We start from the raw sequence: 23,245 nt of genomic DNA, 5'->3' as shown, positions 1-23,245 counted from the left end.
ACCGTTCTATACAACACTTTTTAGGGTTGTCGTTAGCAAAATTCTAATAACGACAACGACGACAATGATGACGACCACGACGATGATGAGATCGTCGTCGACGACGACGAGATCGTCGACGACGACAACAACAGTAAACAGATAATATTTGTCATTTATACTTCAGATTTATTTTTTTAACAAAAGTTGTTTTCGTTAAGTGAAAATGATGATTGTATTTGTAGTGGCAATAAATAATGTGCAACCAAATTTGTTTTTGTCATATATATTTTTTAATATTAGAATGGATTTTGCTAACATATACCTCTATAAGATACATTTTAAAAAATGATTAGTATTAACTTTTTTTTAAAAAAATACATCAAATACATATTTTATTTTAATTTTTATATATTTATTAAAGGAAAAATTGTTTGAAAATACATTGAACTTTCATCAAATTCCTATTGTATGCATCGAACTTTCAAATCTACTATTGTGTGCATTCAACTATTTTAATTTTTCTATTGTATGTATTAAGTAACTTGTAGAGAAGGTGTCAGGTAATATGTAAAGAAAAGTTCGTGGTTGGTCCCTAAACTTAACGTCTGTTAAATTTTTTCGTTAAGTCTTATTTAATCCTACTATTCCATTGATCATTTTCAAAACATCTTCATCTTCAAGAATACATTCACCTTTAATCTCCTCCACTCACATCTTCATCACACAAAAATAAAAACTCTAATTTTAAAAACTCCAAACATTGAATTCAACTATCATAAACCTAATTTATAAATAAGAACAGTAATTTTAAAAAAACAAATTCACCAATACAACTCCCAAATCAACCACTATCTCACACATCCTTTTTAATGGGTTTTCAATACCCACTTTCATTTGCTTCTGACAAAATACCAAAAATCACCCACTGTGATTTCACCTTCAATCATCAAGCTTTTGTTATAACTACCTTCAGATAAATAGCATAACACTAAATTTTACGCCCTCCGTCTCATTCAGTTTTGACTTTTAAGGTCTTTTTTGCTCAACTTTGACCTAAAATAACTTTATTTTTGTTATATATTATTTGATGAAAATTATAATAATGAAAACACGTTTAAACATTAATTCATTTATATAGATTTCATCGAATAATATATAACACAAACAAAAATATTTTGAGTCAAAGTTTAATACAAAAGACTTTGAAAAATAAAAGTGGACTATTGGAATGAGACGGAGGGAGTATTTGGATATGTAAATGCTAGATTACTATTGTAAGTTTAAACGATATTTACGAATTCAGAGACAATAATTTAAATTATGATTTTGTTGATGTGATTTTTTCGCAGTCATCAGACTTTCATTATCATTACCTTTGGATAAATGGCATAACTACAACAACAACAACAACAACAACAACAACAACAACAACAATACCCAATCCCACGAATGTAGGGTATGGGGGAGGTGGAGTGTAGACAATCATTCCTCGTACTCTAGACTAGAAGAAAATCCCTACTCCACTTGCGGGTATAGAACCCGCGACTAGATAAGATCGTCCCTCCCTCTACTCGAGAGCCAAGAGATTGCATCCTAAAGGACCTCCGGCCAGAACTGCTCATCCAAACGAAATAATGCTGACATATGTACCTGTAAGAGTTATGTGCGCCTAGGGAGATGCAACCATACGAGGTAGCCATAAAAGAAGACTAATATAGTAGTGGTGCATATCAGTATGACAGATAGCTTGAATAATATAATGCGCAGAGATATGAGAAATCAATTAGACATGCAAAAAAAAAAAAAAAAAAAAAAAAAAAAACATTTACACATGCACACTAACACACCCCACATATATATATGTATACCCACACACACACATAAACATATATCAATACTTATACCTAAACATGTATACATATAGATACAAACGTAGGTATATATACAAACATACATATATACACTTAGATACAAACATACATAAATGGCATAACTCTAAATTGTTTTATATTATGTATAGGTTGATATGATTTTTACCCTCTACCATCAGGCTCTCGTTATTTTTACTTTCAGATAAACAACATAATGCTAACACTGAATTAATACATTTTTTTTATTTGTTTTTTGTACACTTCTTAAAACATATACAATAAGCTTCCAGGCTTGTAGAATTGGAAATTTTTATGCTTTAAGCATGATGAATCTTAATTTGAATATACCGTTTCCTAAACCTCGGAAGATCTATTGTCGGGAGATATCGTGGAACTAGAAAGAGAACGATCTATTGTCAGTAACTAGAGGAACCTAAAAATTAATAATTGGAGGTAGTTGATCCTTCGTAGGACACATCTTGATTTAATCGGATGATGTGAGAAAAGTAATGAATGAAAGAAGGTGAAGAAGGACCAACTACGTATGTAATTTTGCTTAGAGAAAAGCGGTGCAATATCTGGCAAACATAAGGGACTAATGATGTAATTCTGAAATTGAGATGACCTACAAGTTACCTGTTATAACAGGTTAAATGCATATAATCTGACAATTTAAATAGTTAAATGCATATAATAGGAAATTTGAAAGTTAATAAATATGATAGGAAAGGAATTTGGTGAAAGTTCATTTTTAATTAATTTTCACTTTATTAAATGCAATTTTAACTTGTTTATTTAATAATTAATCAACTCTAACAAATTGTTATAAAAGTATTAACTCTAACAAATTGTCGTTAACGTGTGTGAGTACATTTCAGTGGATAATGGATATAAATAGTATACTACACTTTAGTATACGGAGTTGTAAATCTACTCGACACTGTATCTTACCCTAAATTCTACATTTTCAGTAAACTCAACACAGCACCCTTTGAATTATACTCCGTAAGAAACAATCGCAACACCCGTTGTTACGCAAACAATCGGTACGAACAGACCAGAGACAAGCCACTCAGGTTTGCTCCTCACGCTCACCAACTGTTTGTGGAAATGCCTCAAAGAGATAACAATTTTTTTATTTTTATTTTTTTTTTTATTTTTTTTTTGTGCAACTGAATAAAGATGATAATAATACACATTTGAACTGCAGTTGTCTTTCTTTCAGCTGCAAGAAATTAAAGAGACGTTTAGTAGATATGAGCTGGTCCTGTAGTAATTATCTTAGCTTTAACAGCTACACGTTGGCTTCTCAGGTGAGATATTTAGACACAAATATATGCAAGTAAGTTTTTGTTTCTATAATTGAATTGTCAAATTTAATGGAAATCAAATTTAAAAAAGCATATGTGTTAGTTCAGTTTGTATTGTGGGTATAAGTTGTATATATTCATGAGGTAATTTATTTCTTTTGATAAGCTTTAGTGGTTTTATTTTTATGTAATGATTCTTTAATTGTCAATTGATATTTGCAGTATAAAGGTCATGAATTATATAAGTCAACAAACAATATTGCTTGTAACGAATTGAAGTCTTCATCTTTTAAGCTGGTGAGTTATGTGGATATTTTATCTTTTGGCGATACAAATACTACGGATTCCGGCTGATCGATCTTTATTGGTTATGTGACATGTCAGGATAAAGGTCAAAGAAGAAAAAATCTTGGAGTGAAGAAGTCGAACAATATATGTGCTTATTATAGTCCATCTTATAAGTTTGTGAGTCCATTTATTATATTTGAGTGAAGAATACAAAGTTATTAATTTTAGCTGTCTAAAGGTCTTAAGCTAAAACAAAAGTAGGATGGTATTGAATCATCAAGTTGATGACCAATATAACAAGAATACAAGATCAAAAAAGTGAGAAGTTTTTAAAATGTGAACACCATTATTAAGCTAGTTAAGAACACTTGATATCGATTTTATGCTTAAATTTCACCTATGCTATTTTTGATGTTGTTAGTTACCTTTATTCAGGATGCTTTAGAGCCTTATATGAGCCAGAGAACTTTGGAGGTGCACTGGGGCGAGCATCATCGTGGTTATGTTGAAAGTTTGAACAAGTATTTAGCTAAAGATGATATATTGTACGGATACACATTGGATGAGTTGATCAGGGTGACATATAACAATGGAAATCCATTGCCAGAATTTAATGTTGCTGCTCAGGTTTGAACAACACAATTGTGACTTCATAAAAGAAAAGAAAAAAAAAAAAAAAAAAAACTCAATTGTGATTTTGCATAATGCTTTTGCTTTGACTTCTTGGCTATGTCACCTATTTTTGTTCTTAATTGATGACTTATAACCGAAGCCCTAATTCTTGTGTGCCTTGATGTTACCAATTCTTACAATATAACCTTAGAGGGGCCATTAAATTTGTTTCAAAAGGGCAAGGTAGGATTTTTAAGTCAAGGGGTCTGTCATAATATTTTCCAAGTCAGTATTTTTCTTAAAAAATATGTAATTTTCAAAAACTTGTATTGGCATATTGTAGCAGGTTAAGTATCAACTTGTTCATTTTGTACGTTAGTGTCAGAACATCAAGATAATGTTCCTCTTTTATTTTACATTAAAGTTAGGATTAACCTTAAATATTTTTGGTACCTTTGTTCTTTTTTGAGTCCAATAAGGAAATTCCTTTTAATTGATACTATAAATTGTTGATTTTTAGGTCTGGAATCATAATTTCTTCTGGGATTCGATGCAACCAGGAGGTGGTAACTTACCGATATTGGGTCTACTTGATCAAATTGAGAAGGATTTTGGCTCCTTCTCGAATTTCAGAGAAGAGTTCATCGAAACTGCCCTCACATTATTCGGCTCTGGCTGGGTTTGGCTCGTTTGTATGTTTCTTGCCACATATAATTATTTTATCTTTAGTTCAATAAGTTAGCATTCTGGTTCATTGCTTTGTCTTTGGGTCCAACTGCTTATAAGTCTATAAACAAATAATATGACACTTTGCTGCTACATTGTGAACTTTTTTTTTTTTTACTAGGGTTAGGTTATGTCTGATTCGGCTACTTTTACATAACTAGACTCCTAGATATGAGATATAGGAAGTAGACTTCCATATAAATGTTAGACTCCATCAGGCTGTCAAGATTATATTTGAGACAATCTTAGTTATATTGAAAGATATATAACAATTTTCAAAACCAGGTTAAATATACGTCTGTGTAATTGAGAGCAACGATGAATTAGTTAGAGTGTTTGGTTGAGCATATATGTTTTTTTTAATAATGGCATTAGTGAGCATATAGTCATCATTTATTTATTGGCTGGTGTCTGGCTTGATCAAATTTGTTGGTTCTTGTGTGATTTTGTTGTTGATGCTATTGTTGTCCTGTTTCAGTAAAACGGAATGAGAAGCGACTTGCGATAGTTACAACTACGAATGCTATAACCCCACTTGTATGGGATGATATTGTAAGCGAGTTTCTATTTCCTGTTTTGTTAATGTGTATTTTCTTTCTTTTTACTAATCCTTTGATATCCTCTGTTTGCACAGCCTCTTCTTAGTTTGGATATGTGGGAGGTATGTGAATCTCTCTCTCTCTCTCTCTCTCTCTCTCTCTCTCTCTCTCTCTCCCCCCCCCCTCTCACACACACACACACACACACACACACGTACACACATGTATGGCTTGAAGTATCTGTTCTAATTTCTGTTCTTTATTTTGCAGCATGCTTATTATTTGGACTACAAGGTACATAATTATAAAAACATCCTTTTCTCCTCAGACAATAGTTAGCTATGGATATGGCATTTTGAGTTGTTCACTTACTAATAGATTGATTTGTGTTAAGTGATTTGATATAAAACGGGTTGAACGTTGTGCATAAAGCTTTCATTCATAATAAAACCAGTTAAATTGATAGTTATATAAATATAAGTTAGCTTACTATTGTAATATTCTAGCTTTTCGTGTAATAGCTGACACAATAACTATTTCTGAAGTAAGAAAAAAACATGACCAACCCGTTTTGAACCATACTGATACTGAGTACTGACTCGTTTTGACTTGCCACACCACCCACCTATCATAGTGATGGCAATGGGCAGAAAAAACTCGTGACCCGCGGGTATTTGTGCCTGTGATGGGCGGGTAAATAGGTGTGCGACCTGTACTTTCTTGCTAAGCTCACTCATGTTAATATATGTTTTGTTATTTGTGTTAACAGAACGATAAAGCTCGATATGCTAACGTTTACATGGACCATCTTGTGTCATGGAATGCGGCTTTGGGTCGCATGGCTCGTGCGCAGGCCTTTGTAAATTTAGGAGAACCCAAGATTCCAGTAGCCTAAACTTCTTCCATCTTTATTCCTTGTTTAGATAGCGGGTTTTGCTTGTATTAATGCCATTTCTCTTTTGAAAGACTTATGGTTGAGCTATTAATATTTGAGGCTGCTGTTGTGTACACAAACAATGTTGTTTAGTCATATATGACATAGAGCTAATATTATGATACAATGTTCTGTTAGTCTAATTATAATATGCCAAATTACTTACTGCATAATGTAGTGGTGTTGATTATATAGTTTAACCAAAATTCATATGTATTAGATAACCCGATATTGTTAGTTGTGTATTACTCCGTATCCCTTGTAACATATTGATCGAAGAGATGTAATTTGAAACTCATATCTTGCGAAAATAGTCATAAAGTCACCATATATTGCGAAATGCATAAAAAAAATCCGAATTCTGGTATCTAATTATTTGAAAAATCACCATATATTTCAGATGTCTGAATTGGGTTTTTGTGTTTTACCGAAGTGCAGTTACATATTTGCTTAAATATATATGTAAGTGTTTGGTTAATATATTTTGATTTGTTTGTTTCGGTTAGATTGAGTATTGGAAAGGGTCTTTAACCGCTAAGGTAAGGATTGCTTTGAAGACATGTTTTGTGCCATGATTGAGGGTCATATTTGAGGTATCAAATGGGTCAAATGGGTCATGTTTTGTGCCATGATTGAGGGTGAAGCTTACTGCACACGATCCGTACATGACCCATTTGATAATGCAAATATGAATACAAATACAAGATCCACGAGTACTAATGAAATGCTATTTTGTACATGACCGATTAGATCATTGTTGGATATGCAAGACAGGCTGAACCTCACTATGTGTAACTGGATTTAATCCAAAACACACCGGGTACTCAATGCGGCGATGGTATGTGAATAGTTTCCTCCTAACGCGTGTGTGGGTGACAAATGAGAGCATTCGATGTCGATATCGCCTATAAAAAAACAAATGTATATAATTGAAAATGTTTGTTTAGGCTCGTGAGCTTGTTTGAGTTCGATATAAGAAACTAGAACTCGAGTTTGTTTTCTAAACTATTTTCAAAATATGTTAAAGTTCGAGTCCGAGCTCACCTCGAGCTCGTTTAAACTCGGCTCAAATATAGATTTAAGTTTTTAACGAGCCAAATTAGAGTAGCTTGCGAGTAGCCCGACTCAATTACATCCAAATTTGAAACTTACAAAACATAACCAAAAAAAAAAAAAAAAAAAGTAAAAAAGTAATACCACTAAACACCAAATATAAGTAATCGGTAGTAGGTGCCCTAGCCCATCATTTTTGTCACACGCTCGCGCCATCGACTCCATCTCTTCTCCCGCGCAAATCATCATCATCATCCACACCATTCTTCATTTCTTTCTCCTTTAGATTAAAAATGGCGGATGTGATGGAAATCGATGATGATACACCATCTCAACAACCCAACATCAACAAAGGCAAAGCCGTAGCCACTCCGCCACCACCGCACACTAAAACCACTCCATGGGTCGAAAAGTTCCGCCCTCAATCTCTCGCCGATGTCGCCGCTCACCGAGACATCATCGATACAAGTACGTCACTTATCATTCTTGCTCTTTATGCATCAAGTTTTCGAATTTATGTTGAATTTAGTGTTAATTTTGTGTTTTTTAATTGGGGCATTTCGGTGAACAGTTGATAGGCTTACTAGTGAAAACAAAATGCCTCATTTGTTACTTTATGGACCGCCTGGGACCGGTAAAACGTCTACGATTCTTGCTGTTGCTAGAAAGCTTTTTGGGGTGCAAATGCATAATATGGTTTTGGAACTTAATGCTTCTGATGAACGTGGGATTGATGTTGTTAGACAGCAGATTCAGGATTTTGCTAGTACTCAAAGCTTTTCTTTTGGGTAATTCTTCTTTCTGTGTTTATCGATCAATAATTAGGAACATTAGATTGATTTTTCTTCTAGGGTTTTGGTTAGTTGGTCACTCTTTTAATTGTGTTTTGTTTTTGTTAGTGCAAAAGCTTCGGTGAAACTGGTTCTTTTGGATGAGGCAGATGCTATGACAAAAGACGCTCAATTTGCTCTTCGTCGAGGTAACTTTGAACGTGTAAATTAATTCAAGTTGTACTTATATTTGTTGATTACTCAATGGTATATGTTTCTTTACTGTAGTGATTGAGAGATACACGAAAAGTACTAGGTTTGCACTTATTTGTAACAATGTGAATAAGATTATTCCAGCGTTGCAATCGCGATGCACTAGGTTTCGATTTGCTCCTCTGGATGCTGTTCATGTTAATGAGCGTCTGAAACATGTTATTACTTCCGAAGGGTGAGTTTGTCATTGATGCACGATATCCACTGCGTTTTAGTTAGATTGTTGATGTTTTGCTAATGTAATATGGTGCTGCAAATTTTGAACTCTGCGTTTATGAGGTTTTGGGTAATGAAATGACACATTACTCTGGTTTAATACTGTATTAATGACATGTTAAATTAGGCTTGATGTGACTGAAGATGGATTAGCAGCTCTTGTAAGGCTTAGCAATGGTGATATGAGGAAGGCTTTGAACATTTTGCAGGTCAATTAAATTTTTTTTTTTCCTTTCTGAATACCATTTCTTAAATCCTTATTTCTAAGAATGTAATTTTCGTTTATAACTTTTACAATTAGAGTTAAGCTAATAGCTCCAATGTGTTTGATCATGCAGTCAACTCATATGGCATCTAAGCAGATAACCGAAGAAGCCGTCTACCTCTGCACTGGCAATCCATTGCCTAAAGACATTGAACAGATATCGTACTGGCTACTGAACGAGCCATTTTCTTTCAGCTTTCAAAGTATCCAACATATATTGTTTTTGTTATTAAATGGGTAGCATGCATGATGCATCTGATTGTTTGCAGCATTTATTAATTATTTAATTTCCTTGTTTATGTTTTTGTTTGGTACTTAACTTATCGTAGAAATATCCAATATGAAGGCAACAAAAGGGTTGGCTTTAGTGGACATTGTAAGAGAAGTAACTATGTAAGTTTCCATTTTTCTGGCTATTAAGCTACTTAGTATTTTTGCAGCTCATTTTGCAAGAATATCTGTGTTTTCAGGTTTGTTTTTAGAATCAAGATGCCTTCAGATGTTAGAGTCCAGCTCATCAATGACTTGGCTGATATTGAGTATGTACTTTTTCCTTTATTTAGTGCTTAATGGTTAAGAGAGTTTTTCAACTATAGATGGTTCAACGCTTAATTCTGAACCATTCAGCACCATATGTCATTCAGACTTTCAGAGGTCAGAAACAAACACGCTAACAAACAAGTTGAATGTTGAATGGTTCACCATTCAGCGCTGAATCATTCCATTAAGAGGCAAACAAATGCACCCTTAGTTTGAGAAAAAAAACTCATGCTGCCTATTAGAGAAATAGTATTGCCAAAATTGACCCGTAAATGGTTTAAATTGCCACCTTTAGCACAAACCTTTGAACTTGTAAGTTGGCTGTAGCCAATTGTTTGCTCTTTTTGTGCATTCGAAACAGTTAGCTAAATCTTTAATTTTAGATAGGTACTATAGTGAAACTTACAAGCACATAAAACCTTGTATCCAGGACTACTTGGGAGTATGTTAAAGGTGAAACCCAATACATTTTATTTGGTTACTGAATGAAATCCATTTATGTGATTGTTATTTGGTTGTTGGTTGTGCAGGTACAGGTTGACGTTCGGGTGCAATGACAAGTTACAGTTGGGATCAGTGATTTCTACTTTTACCCGAGCCAGATCCGCGCTTGTTGCTGCTGCAAAATAGTAAAAAATGTTCAATTTATAATTTGTGTCTTCCAAGAAAATTGTACGAGAACTCGTATGATCTTATCAAATATGTCGAACCTGTAGGGATCTAGGCCTTTTAACTGTCATATCTTGAACAGAAAGATGGTCATATTTTGAGGTGTGTTTAGGTTAAGGGTTTTGATATGTGACAATTGGTACGGAAGTTTACAATTGTTTTTTGAAGGGTTTGGGTTTCAAATTTGGGAATGAAACCTCAAAATGAGGGTATTTTCAAAATGAAGCATACATTTGCACATAATTTATTCATAACCCTACTGGAAATACCTCATGCAGCTAATTGTGATCACTAGCTTATAATTGGTGATTAATCTTCTTAATCACCCTCGACTAATTTTAAATCTCAACAATTAGGTTCACCGTTCACAAAGTTTTTAAAGAGTTAACGATTAATCACTTATACACTTTTTGATTGTACTCAAACTGATTTATTCTTGTCAACACTAAATTACCGTTAGAGCGGTTGCCCAATCTAAAACCCCTTTCGATGTCTAAAATAACAAGAGCGAACTTGAGAAAAAAATATCTTAAAAAATAACACTTCAACGTAAGGTATTTAATGACCCACGAACTACTAACGGACACGTGATGGTGATTTGAACAGAAACAATCAATATAAATATTGACACTTTCGGAAATATCAGCCATAATTCCATAAAGGATGACGTGGATCGTCATCTTCAAATTGTACACTAGGAGAACTAAGCTTGAATTTAGACGAAAATTTCACGAATGGTCCATGTGATTTTTATCGAATTTTATTAATGGTCCCTGTGCTTTTTTCCGTCAAGTTTGTTTGCTCCTGGCCGCCGATTTGTTTTTCCGGACGGCATTCTGTGAGTTCGAGGGTCTGGTTTGGCTAGGAAATGATGGTGGTTGACGAAGGTGTTGCCATTGTTGGTAGTGGTTCTTTGCGGATGGTTTGAATGGATGCTCCAACGTCTTGTTTTATGTTTTCTGGCCGATGAGAGGTAATCTCGGTTGGCCATTTACAGTTGAGTTGGTACCGGCATGGTGGACACATGGTGATAGTGATGGTTAGTGTGTCTTCGAGCTTCAAGCTGCTGAATTTTATCTCGTTTGGTTTCAAAGTTTCAATGTATGAAGTGGGCCGTTTGGTTCAATGGCAATTGGTTGGTTGGTTGCTTCAATTGTTTGTGGTGGAGTTGTGAGTAGTTTTCAATGTATTTGGTTGTTAGTGTGGTTCGTTCAATTGTTTGTTCGGTCCAATTGTTTGTTTTCATGGGAGTTAGAATGTGTGTTAGGCTTCCGTCAATTTGTTTGTTTAATATCGTTGCATGTAGATTTTCAAATATATTTAAACACTTTAAGTGTGTAATTGTACTTGATTTTTAGATCCTTTTACTTCCTTATATGCTATCTTCTAAAATTTTTTTAGAAAATTTGCAATTATTATACTTCCGGCATCCTATAATAACTGTCCACATAAATATTATAATTTATTTCAAAAATATCGTTCCTTACTTTAAATAGCAATAAAAATCTACTTAATTTCTAACTAGACCATTTTTATAATTGGAATTCTAGTATTTAATATATAATATAGAAATTAAATTTACTAATTATTCTTTATACCTTACTTAAATAATTCATTCAATCAAGAATCAGACAATAATTTTGAGTTCGATCACGAACTTCAGATCATAAGATCTATTTAATGATGTAATTTTTATCCTACTGATCTTTATGATCTATTTATAATTGTGAGGTCCCCGTCAAAACACTTAACGGCTCCGTCACTTGGTCCCACAGCTTGATCATAACTCTATATGAATTTAATAAATAACCTTGCATTCTTTATTTAAAAATGATTTCCTATAAAGGAAACCTACCAAAATATGTAAGTTTAGAAAAATCATACATTATTACTTAACCAAAAGTTGACCAAAACAAAGTCAACAACATCCACTATTAAATGTATCAAAATAGAATGCAAGTTAATGTTTAACAAAAGTTGTCATCATAAATATGCAGACTCTCTAAGCACAGCGGAAGCAATCAATCATGAACCTGAGAATAAAACATGCGAGTAACGGTCAACAAAAATGTTGAGTGAATTATAGGTTTAATATTGTAAACAATATCTAATTTAAACCATAAAAATTTATGTTTGAAAACATAAAAACTCCTTTTTGGACCACTAAATTATATGTTAGAAAACATATAAAAACATTATTCCATTTTTCGTAAGCCACCTGGTAACCACTTAACCATTTATTTACCCTTGCCAAACACAATAAATAATATACACCGAACAAATGTATCTACAACAAATTACGAAGTACTAAACATTCCGATTATAAATTGCTAGCGCGACTAGCTCGAAATGGGGTTGTCAAACCCGATAGATCTATCCGTAGGATTCGCGTTCACCAGTAGAAACCAGTGATTACAGTTACCAGACTAGAGAATATTTTTGTTCAACTCACAATGAATAATTTAAACCAATTTCCACTTGTGTCCAAAATATAAAATAAATTGCATGTATTCTCATCCCAAAAGATTTAAAATAGAAAATGGGACTATAACTCACCTTAATAGCAACGAAGTAACCACACAAATATGCGAACAGCAAATGAAGTAAAGTGATCAGGAATGATCACAACGCTGACCTATAAATAAAGCCGGTCGATATAAATAACTAACTTAGGTCAAGTCTTAGTATGATAGCTATTGTACATGTTGCAAGTAGACATAGAACAACACTCAACATGCATCGGTTTGATCAGAACAGCTTACAGAAACACACTTTCTATTTTTAGAAAGTTTCTATTTTTAGCAGGTATCCATTTTTGGAAAGTTTCCAAATTTGGAAACCTGCTAAAAATAGAAACTTTCTAAAAATAGAAAGTGTGTGTCCGTAAGCTGTTCCGATCAAACCGATGCATGTTGAGTGTTGTTCTATGTCTACTTGTAACATGTACAATAGCTATCATACTAAGACTTGACCTAAGTTAGTTATTTATATCGACCTGCTTTATTTATAGGTCGGCGTTGTGATCATTCCTGATCACTTTACTTCATTTGCTGTTCGCATATTTGTGTGGTTACTTCTTTGCTATTAAGGTGAGTTATAGTCCCATTTTCTATTTTAAATCTTTTGGGATGAGAATACATGCAATTTATTTTATATTTTGGACACAAGTGGAAATTGGTTTAAATTATTCATTGTGAGTTGAACAAAAATATTCCCTAGTCTGGTAACTGTAATCACTGGTTTCTACTGGTGAACGCGAATCCTGCGGATAGATCTATCGAGTTTGACAACCCCATTTCGAGCTAGTCGCGCTAGCAATTTATAATCGGAATGTTTAGTACTTCGTAATTTGTTGTAGATACATTTGTTCGGTGTATATTATTTATTTTGTTTGGCAAGGGTAAATAAATGGTTAAGTGGTTACCAGGTGGCTCACGGAAAATGGAATAATGTTTTTATATGTTTTCTAACATATAATTTAGTGGTCCAAAAAGGAGTTTTTATGTTTTCAAACATAAATTTTTATGGTTTAAATTAGATATTGTTTACAATATTAAACCTATAATTCACTCAACATTTTTGTTGACCGTTACTCGCATGTTTTATTCTCAGGTTCATGATTGATTGCTTCCGCTGTGCTTAGAGAGTCTGCATATTAAAGATGGCAGCTTTTGTTAAACATTAACTTGCATTCTATTTTGATACATTTAATAGTGAATGTTGTTGACTTTGTTTTGGTCAACTTTTGGTTAAGTAATAATGTATGGTTTTTCTAAACTTACATATTTTGGTAGGTTTACTTTATTGGAAATCATTTTTAAATAAAGAATGCAAGGTTATTTATTAAATTCATATAGAGTTATGATCAAGCTGTGGGACCAAGTGACGGAGCCGTTAAGTGTTTTGACGGGGACCTCACAGTTGGTATCAGAGCGTTGGTTGTAGGGAATTAGGCTGCATTGATGTCATTACCCGAGTCGATAGGGTGCATTAGTGAGTCTAGTCTACAGCTCGGCCTATAAGGTATTATTATATGTGATTATTTGTATCGTATTGGTATTACATACATCCCTATTATGTTTTGAATCCGGGAGGAACTCCCATTCCAATTTAAACGTAGTCTACAACTCGTGCGAACTTATCCTTATAAGAACACCTCGGGTAGTGAAACCGAGGGGTGTCATTATTGACTTCTGAAATTCTCGACATTTCTATGTCATCTATTATGGTTATGTGTATATAATGTTTGAGTTATCTTACGCGAGATGTCATTCTTGACTTCTAAATGCTCGGCATTTCAATGTCAGCTATTATGTTAGGTATATAACATTCTTGTTATATTACGTGCCTTTGTGCCGTTGTGCCTATGTGCTTTGGTTTTTGAATCGGAAGACGTCATTCTTGACTTTTAGAGATTTTTGGCACTTTGAAGACATTTCTATGTCATCGTTACTCCTATTTGTTACTTATGATGTTTTGTCTCTTGTGCTATCCTTAGCACATTGTTTAAGAAAATGTTTTAGAGAAATTGTGTGGAAATCCGAAGTTGATCGCGTGTCCTGACCTCATGTAGTGCTATTGGAATGGAGCTATGAATTAGTGAAATATAATGGCGTCAGGCCAACGTGATTATATTACGATAATTCATAAAGAAGTCCCAATATTGTGACATGAGGAATAGAAAGCGAGTCAAAGAAAATTTTTACACTACTCATTTAGAAATTCCGATGTATTACATGGGTAGGGAAGATATTCATTATCTTATTTGTTGATATACGAGAAGCTCGTTTTAACCAGATTATCTGTCTCATGCTCTATCCTTCATAACTCGCTTGTTAGCAACAACTTCGCTCGGGAACAGTTTTGGCCCAATGACTTATGTCATGATAATAGTCAAAATAACATTTAACTCATTGGTTTTCATGACCTCGTAACATTTGTTGGTCAAATGTCGCACGACGATTCAAGTCATTTACTCGATCTTTCAAGATCTTACTTTAACTTGTAACCTCTGAAATACAGATACTCTGTTTATCATCGGGAGTTTTACACATTTGTTTAATTGGGCGGTTCTCACGGGATTTATGGGTGAATAGAAGTAATGAAATATTCTGTCATGTATACAATTTATAAAAATCATATATGTATATATGGATTCAAATGAATAAATTTACCCTTACCTATTTTGGCTAGTATATACTAAATCATACCTTCAAAAATTATTTTAAACCACTCATTTATTGAGCTGTTTGATTAAGTCAAATTATTTTATTTAAAATGGTACACGTTGTACATACTTCTAAATTACTAAGAACTTCGCTCCATTTATGATGTCGCATCAAACGTTTAAAGCTTTTTCAAAACCCCTTTTGATTGATCTTATCAAATTTTCGCATTACTCTACAGAGTGTTTGGATCACGGTTCTTCTTATTCTCCGTTTAAGGATGAAACTTACCAATAAGTTCATTGATAGAAACTCTTACACCACTTTGGATTCCGGTTTTATAGAATTTGTTGGAAAGTCTTTGCGCTCGTAAAATTTTCCCTCTTATGTTTGGACATGGTCGAAACGCGGACCGATAAATCAATTTTCTGGGGTACACTCGGTGGTCACCCTATTGTAAAAAAGGCGCTAGGTGGGTTTCTACCCCAACTGTTGTTATAGTAGGTATCATGGATATATATGTCACTATACCGTTTGAGGAGTTTCTACTCTCAATATTCGCTGTCAACCACAACACCCTCGTAAACATCAATCCTCGGATTCAATACTTTGAGGTGCACGCAATTATTTTTGGAGATTCATCTCACTTGGAGGCGGCCATTATTTATAACCCATGATTCGCGTTCTTTTCATCCGCACATAAATTTAAGAATATGGATGAATCCTAGATTTCCTCGCTCATTGTACAAGGAAGTACACTCTCGTTGAAATATCACACCTTTCGTACGTCTTCCTTTCTGAAATGTAATGAAAATTTACTTTGAAGTCCATGATCCTCGTTATCTCCTTTGAGAGAATTGCCTTAAATATCTATGCCACCGATGTGACTAATCCATATATTTCTTCCTTCATTGTTGCAACTATATTTCATTCGTCCCAATTCGTCCCCATAGGGAGCTTCTGTTTTGTTTGTTAAGAACAAAGGTGGTTCATTCCGATGGTGTATTGATTATCGCGCATTGAACAAGCTTACGATTAAGAACCATTATCCTCTTCTGAGAATTGATGATCTGTTCGATCAACTTCAAGGTTCGTCCGTTTATTCTAAGATTGATCTTCGTTCCGGTTATCACCAATTACGCGCTAAAGAAACTGATATTCCGAAAACCGCTTTCCGTACCCGTTATGGTCACTGTGAACTTCTTGTTATGCCATCTGGATTGACTAACGCACCTGCTGAAATGTCCCGTTCTTATTGATTAAAAACGTTCCATATTAATTGATTTCGTTGCGAGGTTTTGACCTCTATATGAGACGTTTTTCAAAGACTGCATTCATTTTAAAACAAACCATAACCTTTATTTCATCAATAAAGGTTTAAAAAGCTTTACGTAGATTATCAAATAATGATAATCTAAAATATCCTGTTTACACACGACCATTACATAATGGTTTACAATACAAATATGTTACAACAAAATAAGTTTCTTGAATGCAGTTTTTACACAATATCATACAAGCATGGACTCCAAATCTCGTCCTTATTTAAGTATGCGACAGCGGAAGCTCTTAATAATCACCTGAGAATAAACATGCTTAAAACGTCAACAAAAATGTTGGTGAGTTATAGGTTTAACCTATATATATCAAATCATAATAATAGACCACAAGATTTCATATTTCAATACACATCCCATACATAGAGATAAAAATCATTCATATGGTGAACACCTGGTAACCGACATTAACAAGATGCATATATAAGAATATCCCCATCATTCCGGGACACCCTTCGGATATGATATAAATTTCAAAGTACTAAAGCATCCGGTACTTTGGATGGGGTTTGTTAGGCCCAATAGATCTATCTTTAGGATTCGCGTCAATTAGGGTGTCTGTTCCCTAATTCTTAGATTACCAGACTTAATAAAAAGGGGCATATTCGATTTCGATAATTCAACCATAGAATGTAGTTTCACGTACTTGTGTCTATTTTGTAAATCATTTATAAAACCTGCATGTATTCTCATCCCAAAAATATTAGATTTTAAAAGTGGGACTATAACTCACTTTCACAGATTTTTACTTCGTCGGGAAGTAAGACTTGGCCACTGGTTGATTCACGAACCTATAACAATATATACATATATATCAAAGTATGTTCAAAATATATTTACAACACTTTTAATATATTTTGATGTTTTAAGTTTATTAAGTCAGCTGTCCTCGTTAGTAACCTACAACTAGTTGTCCACAGTTATATGTACAGAAATAAATCGATAAATATTATCTTGAATCAATCCACGACCCAGTGTATACGTATCTCAGTATTGATCACAACTCAAACTATATATATTTTGGAATCAACCTCAACCCTGTATAGCTAACTCCAACATTCACATATAGAGTGTCTATGGTTGTTCCGAAATATATATAGATGTGTCGACATGATAGGTCGAAACATTGTATACGTGTCTATGGTATCTCAAGATTACATAATATACAATACAAGTTGATTAAGTTATGGTTGGAATAGATTTGTTACCAATTTTCACGTAGCTAAAATGAGAAAAATTATCCAATCTTGTTTTACCCATAACTTCTTCATTTTAAATCCGTTTTGAGTGAATCAAATTGCTATGATTTCATATTGAACTCTATTTTATGAATCTAAACAGAAAAAGTATAGGTTTATAGTCGGAAAAATAAGTTACAAGTCGTTTTTGTAAAGGTAGTCATTTCAGTCGAAAGAACGATGTCTAGATGACCATTTTAGAAAACATACTTCCACTTTGAGTTTAACCTAATTTTTGGATATGGTTTCATGTTCATAATAAAAATCATTTTCTCAGAATAACAACTTTTAAATCAAAGTTTATCATAGTTTTTAATTAACTAACCCAAAACAGCCCGCGGTGTTACTACGACGGCGTAAATCCGGTTTTACGGTGTTTTTCGTGTCTCCAGGTTTTAAATCATTAAGTTAGCATATCATATAGATATAGAACATGTGTTTAGTTGATTTTAAAAGTCAAGTTAGAAGGATTAACTTTTGTTTGCGAACAAGTTTAGAATTAACTAAACTATGTTCTAGTGATTACAAGTTTAAACCTTCGAATAAGATAGCTTTATATGTATGAATCGAATGATGTTATGAACATCATTACTACCTTAAGTTCCTTGAATAAACCTACTGGAAAAGAGAAAAATGGATCTAGCTTCAACGGATCCTTGGATGGCTCGAAGTTCTTGAAGCAGAATCATGACACGAAAACAAGTTGAAGTAAGATCATCACTTGAAATAAGATTGTTATAGTTATAGAAATTGAACCAAAGTTTGAATATGATTATTACCTTGTATTAGAATGATAACCTACTGTAAGAAACAAAGATTTCTTGAGGTTGGATGATCACCTTACAAGATTGGAAGTGAGCTAGCAAACTTGAAAGTATTCTTGATTTTTTTGTAACTAGAACTTGTAGAATATATGAAGAACACTTAGAACTTGAAGATATAACTTGAGAGAGATCAATTAGATGAAGAAAATTGAAGAATGAAAGTGTTTGTAGGTGTTTTTGGTCGTTGGTGTATGGATTAGATATAAAGGATATGTAATTTTGTTTTCATGTAAATAAGTCATGAATGATTACTCATATTTTTGTAATTTTATGAGATATTTCATGCTAGTTGCCAAATGATGGTTCCTACATGTGTTAGGTGAATCACATGGGCTGCTAAGAGCTGATCATTGGAGTGTATATACCAATAGTACATACATCTAAAAGCTGTGTATTGTACGAGTACGAATACGGGTGCATACGAGTAGAATTGTTGATGAAACTGAACGAGGATGTAATTGTAAGCATTTTTGTTAAGTAGAAGTATTTTGATAAGTGTATTGAAGTCTTTCAAAAGTGTATAAATACATATTAAAACACTACATGTATATTCATTTTAACTGAGTCGTTAAGTCATCGTTAGTCGTTACATGTAAGTGTTGTTTTGAAACCTTTAGGTTAACGATCTTGTTAAATGTTGTTAACCCAATGTTTATAATATCAAATGAGATTTTAAATTATTATATTATCATGATATTATCATGTATGAATATCTCTTAATATGATATATATACATTAAATGTCTTTACAACGATAATCGTTACATATATGTCTCGTTTAAAAAATCATTAAGTTAGTAGTCTTGTTTTTACATATGTAGTTCATTGTTAATATACTTAATGATATGTTTACTTATCATAGTATCATGTTAACTATATATATATCCATATATATGTCATCATATAGTTTTTACAAGTTTTAACGTTCGTGAATCACCAGTCAACTTGGGTGGTCAATTGTCTATATGAAACATATTTCAATTAATCAAGTCTTAACAAGTTTGATTGCTTAACATGTTAGAAACATTTAATCATGTAAATATCAATCTCAATTAATATATATAAACATGGAAAAGTTTGGGTCACTACAGTACCTACCCGTTAAATAAATTTCGTCCCGAAATTTTAAGCTGTTGAAGGTGTTGACGAATCTTCTGGAAATAGATGCGGGTATTTCTTCTTCATCTGATCTTCACGCTCCCAGGTGAACTCGGGTCCTCTACGAGCATCCCATCTAACCTTAACAATTGGTATCTTGTTTTGCTTAAGTCTTTTAACCTCACGATCCATTATTTCGACGGGTTCTTCGATGAATTGGAGTTTTTCGTTGATTTGGATTTCATCTAACGGAATAGTGAGATCTTCTTTAGCAAAAAATTTCTTCAAATTCGAGACGTGGAAAGTGTTATGTACAGCCGCGAGTTGTTGAGGTAACTCAAGTCGGTAAGCTACTGGTCCGACACGATCAATAATCTTGAATGGTCCAATATACCTTGGATTTAATTTCCCTCGTTTACCAAATCGAACAACGCCTTTCCAAGGTGCAACTTTAAGCATGACCATCTCTCCAATTTCAAATTCTATATATTTTCTTTTAATGTCAGCGTAGCTCTTTTGTCGACTTTGGGCGGTTTTCAACCGTTGTTGAATTTGGATGATCTTCTTGGTAGTTTCTTGTATAATCTCCGGACCCGTAATCTGTCTATCCCCCACTTCACTCCAACAAATCGGAGACCTACACTTTCTATCATAAAGTGCTTCAAACGGTGCCATCTCAATGCTTGAATGGTAGCTGTTGTTGTAGGAAAATTCTGCTAAAGGTAGATGTCGATCCCAACTGTTTCCGAAATCAATAACACATGCTCGTAGCATGTCTTCAAGCGTTTGTATCGTCCTTTCGCTCTGCCCATCAGTTTGTGGATGATAAGCAGTACTCATGTCTAGACGAGTTCCTAATGCTTGCTGTAATGTCTGCCAGAATCTTGAAATAAATCTACCATCCCTATCAGAGATAATAGAGATTGGTATTCCATGTCTGGAGATGACTTCCTTCAAATACAGTCGTGCTAACTTCTCCATCTTGTCATCTTCTCTTATTGGCAGGAAGTGTGCTGATTTGGTGAGACGATCAACTATTACCCAAATAGTATCAAAACCACTTGCAGTCCTTGGCAATTTAGTGATGAAATCCATGGTAATGTTTTCCCATTTCCATTCCGGGATTTCGGGTTGTTGAAGTAGACCTGATGGTCTTTGATGCTCAGCTTTGACCTTAGAACACGTCAAACATTCTCCTACGTATTTAGCAACATCGGCTTTCATACCCGGCCACCAAAAATGTTTCTTGAGATCCTTGTACATCTTCCCCGTTCCAGGATGTATTGAGTATCTGGTTTTATGAGCTTCTCTAAGTACCATTTCTCTCATATCTCCAAATTTTGGTACCCAAATCCTTTCAGCTCTATACCGGGTTCCGTCTTCCCGAATATTAAGATGCTTCTCCGATCCTTTGGGTATTTCATCCTTTAAATTTCCCTCTTTTAAAACTCCTTGTTGCGCCTCTTTTATTTGAGTAGTAAGGTTATTATGAATCATTATATTCATATATTTTACTCGAATGGGTTCTCTGTCCTTCCTGCTCAAGGCATCGGCTACCACATTTGCCTTCCCCAGGTGGTAACGAATCTCAAAGTCGTAATCATTCAATAATTCAATCCACCTACACTGCCTCATATTCAGTTGTTTCTGATTAAATATGTGTTGAAGACTTTTGTGGTCGGTATATATAATACTTTTGACCCCATATAAGTAGTGCCTCCAAGTCTTTAATGCAAAAACAACCGCGCCTAATTCCAAATCATGCGTCGTATAATTTTGTTCGTGAATCTTCAATTGTCTAGACGCATAAGCAATCACCTTCGTTCGTTGCATTAATACACAACCGAGACCTTGCTTTGATGCATCACAATAAATCACAAAATCATCATTCCCTTCAGGCAATGACAATATAGGTGCCGTAGTTAGCTTTTTCTTCAATAACTGAAACGCTTTCTCTTGTTCATCATTCCATTCAAATTTCTTCCCTTTATGCGTTAATGCAGTCAAGGGTTTTGCTATTCTGGAAAAGTCTTGGATGAACCTTCTGTAGTAACCAGCTAGTCCTAAAAACTGGCGTATGTGTTTTGGAGTTTTCGGGGTTTCCCACTTTTCAACAGTTTCTATCTTTGCCGGATCCACCTTAATACCTTCTTTGTTCACTATGTGACCGAGGAATTGAACTTCTTCCAACCAAAATGCACACTTTGAAAACTTAGCGTACAATTCTTCCTTCCTCAATACTTCTAACACCTTTCTCAAATGTTCACCGTGTTCTTGGTAATTCTTTGAGTAAATAAGTATGTCATCAATGAAAACAATGACAAACTTGTCAAGGTATGGTCCACACACTCGGTTCATAAGGTCCATGAACACAGCTGGTGTATTAGATAAACCAAACGGCATGACCATAAACTCGTAATGACTGTAACGTGTTCTGAAAGCAGTCTTTGGAATATCATCTTCTTTCACCCGCATTTGATGATACCCGAAACGTAAGTCAATCTTTGAATAAACAGACGAGCCTTGTAGTTGATCAAATAAGTCGTCGATTCTCGGTAGTGGGTAGCGGTTCTTGATGGTAAGTTTTTTCAACTCTCGGTAGTCGATACACAACCTGAATGTACCATCTTTCTTCTTGACAAACAAAACAGGAGCTCCCCACGGTGATGTGCTTGGTCGAATGAAACCATGCTCTAAAAGTTCTTGTAATTGGCTTTGTAGTTCTTTCATCTCACTGGGTGCGAGTCTGTAAGGAGCACGAGCTATTGGTGCAGCTCCTGGTACAAGATCTATTTGAAATTCAACGGATCGATGTGGGGGTAATCCCGGTAATTCTTTCGGAAATACATCGGGAAATTCTTTTGCAATGGGAACATCATTGATGCTCTTTTCTTCAGTTTGTACTTTCTCGACGTGTGCTAGAATAGCATAGCAACCTTTTCTTATTAGTTTTTGTGCCTTCAAATTACTAATAAGATGTAGCTTCGTGTTGCCCTTTTCTCCGTACACCATTAAGGGTTTTCCTTTTTCTCGTATAATGCGAATTGCATTTTTGTAACAAACGATCTCTGCTTTCACTTCTTTCAACCAGTCCATACCGATTATCACATCAAAACTCCCTAACTCTACTGGTATCAAATCAATCTTAAATGTTTCGCTAACCAGTTTAATTTCTCGATTCCGACATATATTATCTGCTGAAATTAATTTACCATTTGCTAATTCGAGTAAAAATTTACTATCCAAAGGCGTCAATGGACAACTTAATTTAGCACAAAAATCTCTACTCATATAGCTTCTATCCGCACCCGAATCAAATAAAACGTAAGCAGATTTATTGTCAATAAGAAACGTACCCGTAACAAGCTCCGGGTCTTCCTGTGCCTCTGCCGCATTAATATTGAAAACTCTTCCGCGGCCTTGTCCATTCGTGTTCTCCTGGTTCGGGCAATTTCTAATAATGTGGCCCGGTTTTCCACATTTATAACAAACTACATTGGCATAACTTGCTCCGACACTACTTGCTCCGCCATTAC

The 23,245-nt window shown here is 34.3% G+C and overlaps 2 protein-coding genes across 2 annotated transcripts; both read left to right on the top strand.

Annotated features, from left to right (window-relative positions):
• Positions 1-2,726: 2,726 nt before the first annotated feature.
• LOC139847781 (superoxide dismutase [Fe] 3, chloroplastic-like) lies at positions 2,727-6,413 on the top strand. Its single transcript, XM_071837506.1, has 10 exons — positions 2,727-2,929; positions 3,064-3,166; positions 3,386-3,460; positions 3,548-3,628; positions 3,887-4,078; positions 4,584-4,755; positions 5,268-5,341; positions 5,424-5,450; positions 5,599-5,622; positions 6,098-6,413. Exons 2-10 carry the CDS (start codon positions 3,110-3,112, stop codon positions 6,221-6,223), a joined length of 828 nt encoding a protein of 275 aa, XP_071693607.1. The 5' UTR covers positions 2,727-2,929; positions 3,064-3,109; the 3' UTR covers positions 6,224-6,413.
• A 1,113-nt stretch (positions 6,414-7,526) lies between these two features.
• Positions 7,527-10,191, top strand: LOC139848033 (replication factor C subunit 3). The gene is made up of 9 exons (XM_071837769.1): positions 7,527-7,783; positions 7,887-8,103; positions 8,215-8,294; positions 8,374-8,533; positions 8,702-8,783; positions 8,913-9,042; positions 9,169-9,232; positions 9,310-9,378; positions 9,910-10,191. Exons 1-9 carry the CDS (start codon positions 7,609-7,611, stop codon positions 10,007-10,009), a joined length of 1,077 nt encoding a protein of 358 aa, XP_071693870.1. The 5' UTR covers positions 7,527-7,608; the 3' UTR covers positions 10,010-10,191.
• The last annotated feature ends 13,054 nt before the right edge of the window (positions 10,192-23,245 follow it).

The sequence above is a fragment of the Rutidosis leptorrhynchoides genome, chromosome 5 (genome assembly GCF_046630445.1).
Source record: "Rutidosis leptorrhynchoides isolate AG116_Rl617_1_P2 chromosome 5, CSIRO_AGI_Rlap_v1, whole genome shotgun sequence".
NCBI classification, from domain to species: Eukaryota; Viridiplantae; Streptophyta; class Magnoliopsida; order Asterales; family Asteraceae; genus Rutidosis; species Rutidosis leptorrhynchoides.
The sequence above is the reverse complement of the archived record's forward strand: the minus strand, read 5'-3'. Positions and strand labels throughout refer to the sequence as shown.

What these genes read in the sequence shown, in the direction of transcription:
- LOC139848033 (XM_071837769.1), top strand. Translation starts at nt 7,609, where the DNA reads ATGGCGGATGTGATGGAAATCGATGATGATACACCATCTCAACAACCC. An exon ending in TCAATTTGCTCTTCGTCGAG is followed by an intron (nt 8,295 to 8,373) that starts GTAACTTTGAAC and finishes TCTTTACTGTAG; the next exon opens with TGATTGAGAGATACACGAAA. An exon ending in ATTTTCTTTCAGCTTTCAAA is followed by an intron (nt 9,043 to 9,168) that starts GTATCCAACATA and finishes AACTTATCGTAG; the next exon opens with AAATATCCAATATGAAGGCA.
- LOC139847781 (XM_071837506.1), top strand. Translation starts at nt 3,110, where the DNA reads ATGAGCTGGTCCTGTAGTAATTATCTTAGCTTTAACAGCTACACGTTG. An exon ending in AGTCTTCATCTTTTAAGCTG is followed by an intron (nt 3,461 to 3,547) that starts GTGAGTTATGTG and finishes GTGACATGTCAG; the next exon opens with GATAAAGGTCAAAGAAGAAA. An exon ending in CACTTGTATGGGATGATATT is followed by an intron (nt 5,342 to 5,423) that starts GTAAGCGAGTTT and finishes CTGTTTGCACAG; the next exon opens with CCTCTTCTTAGTTTGGATAT.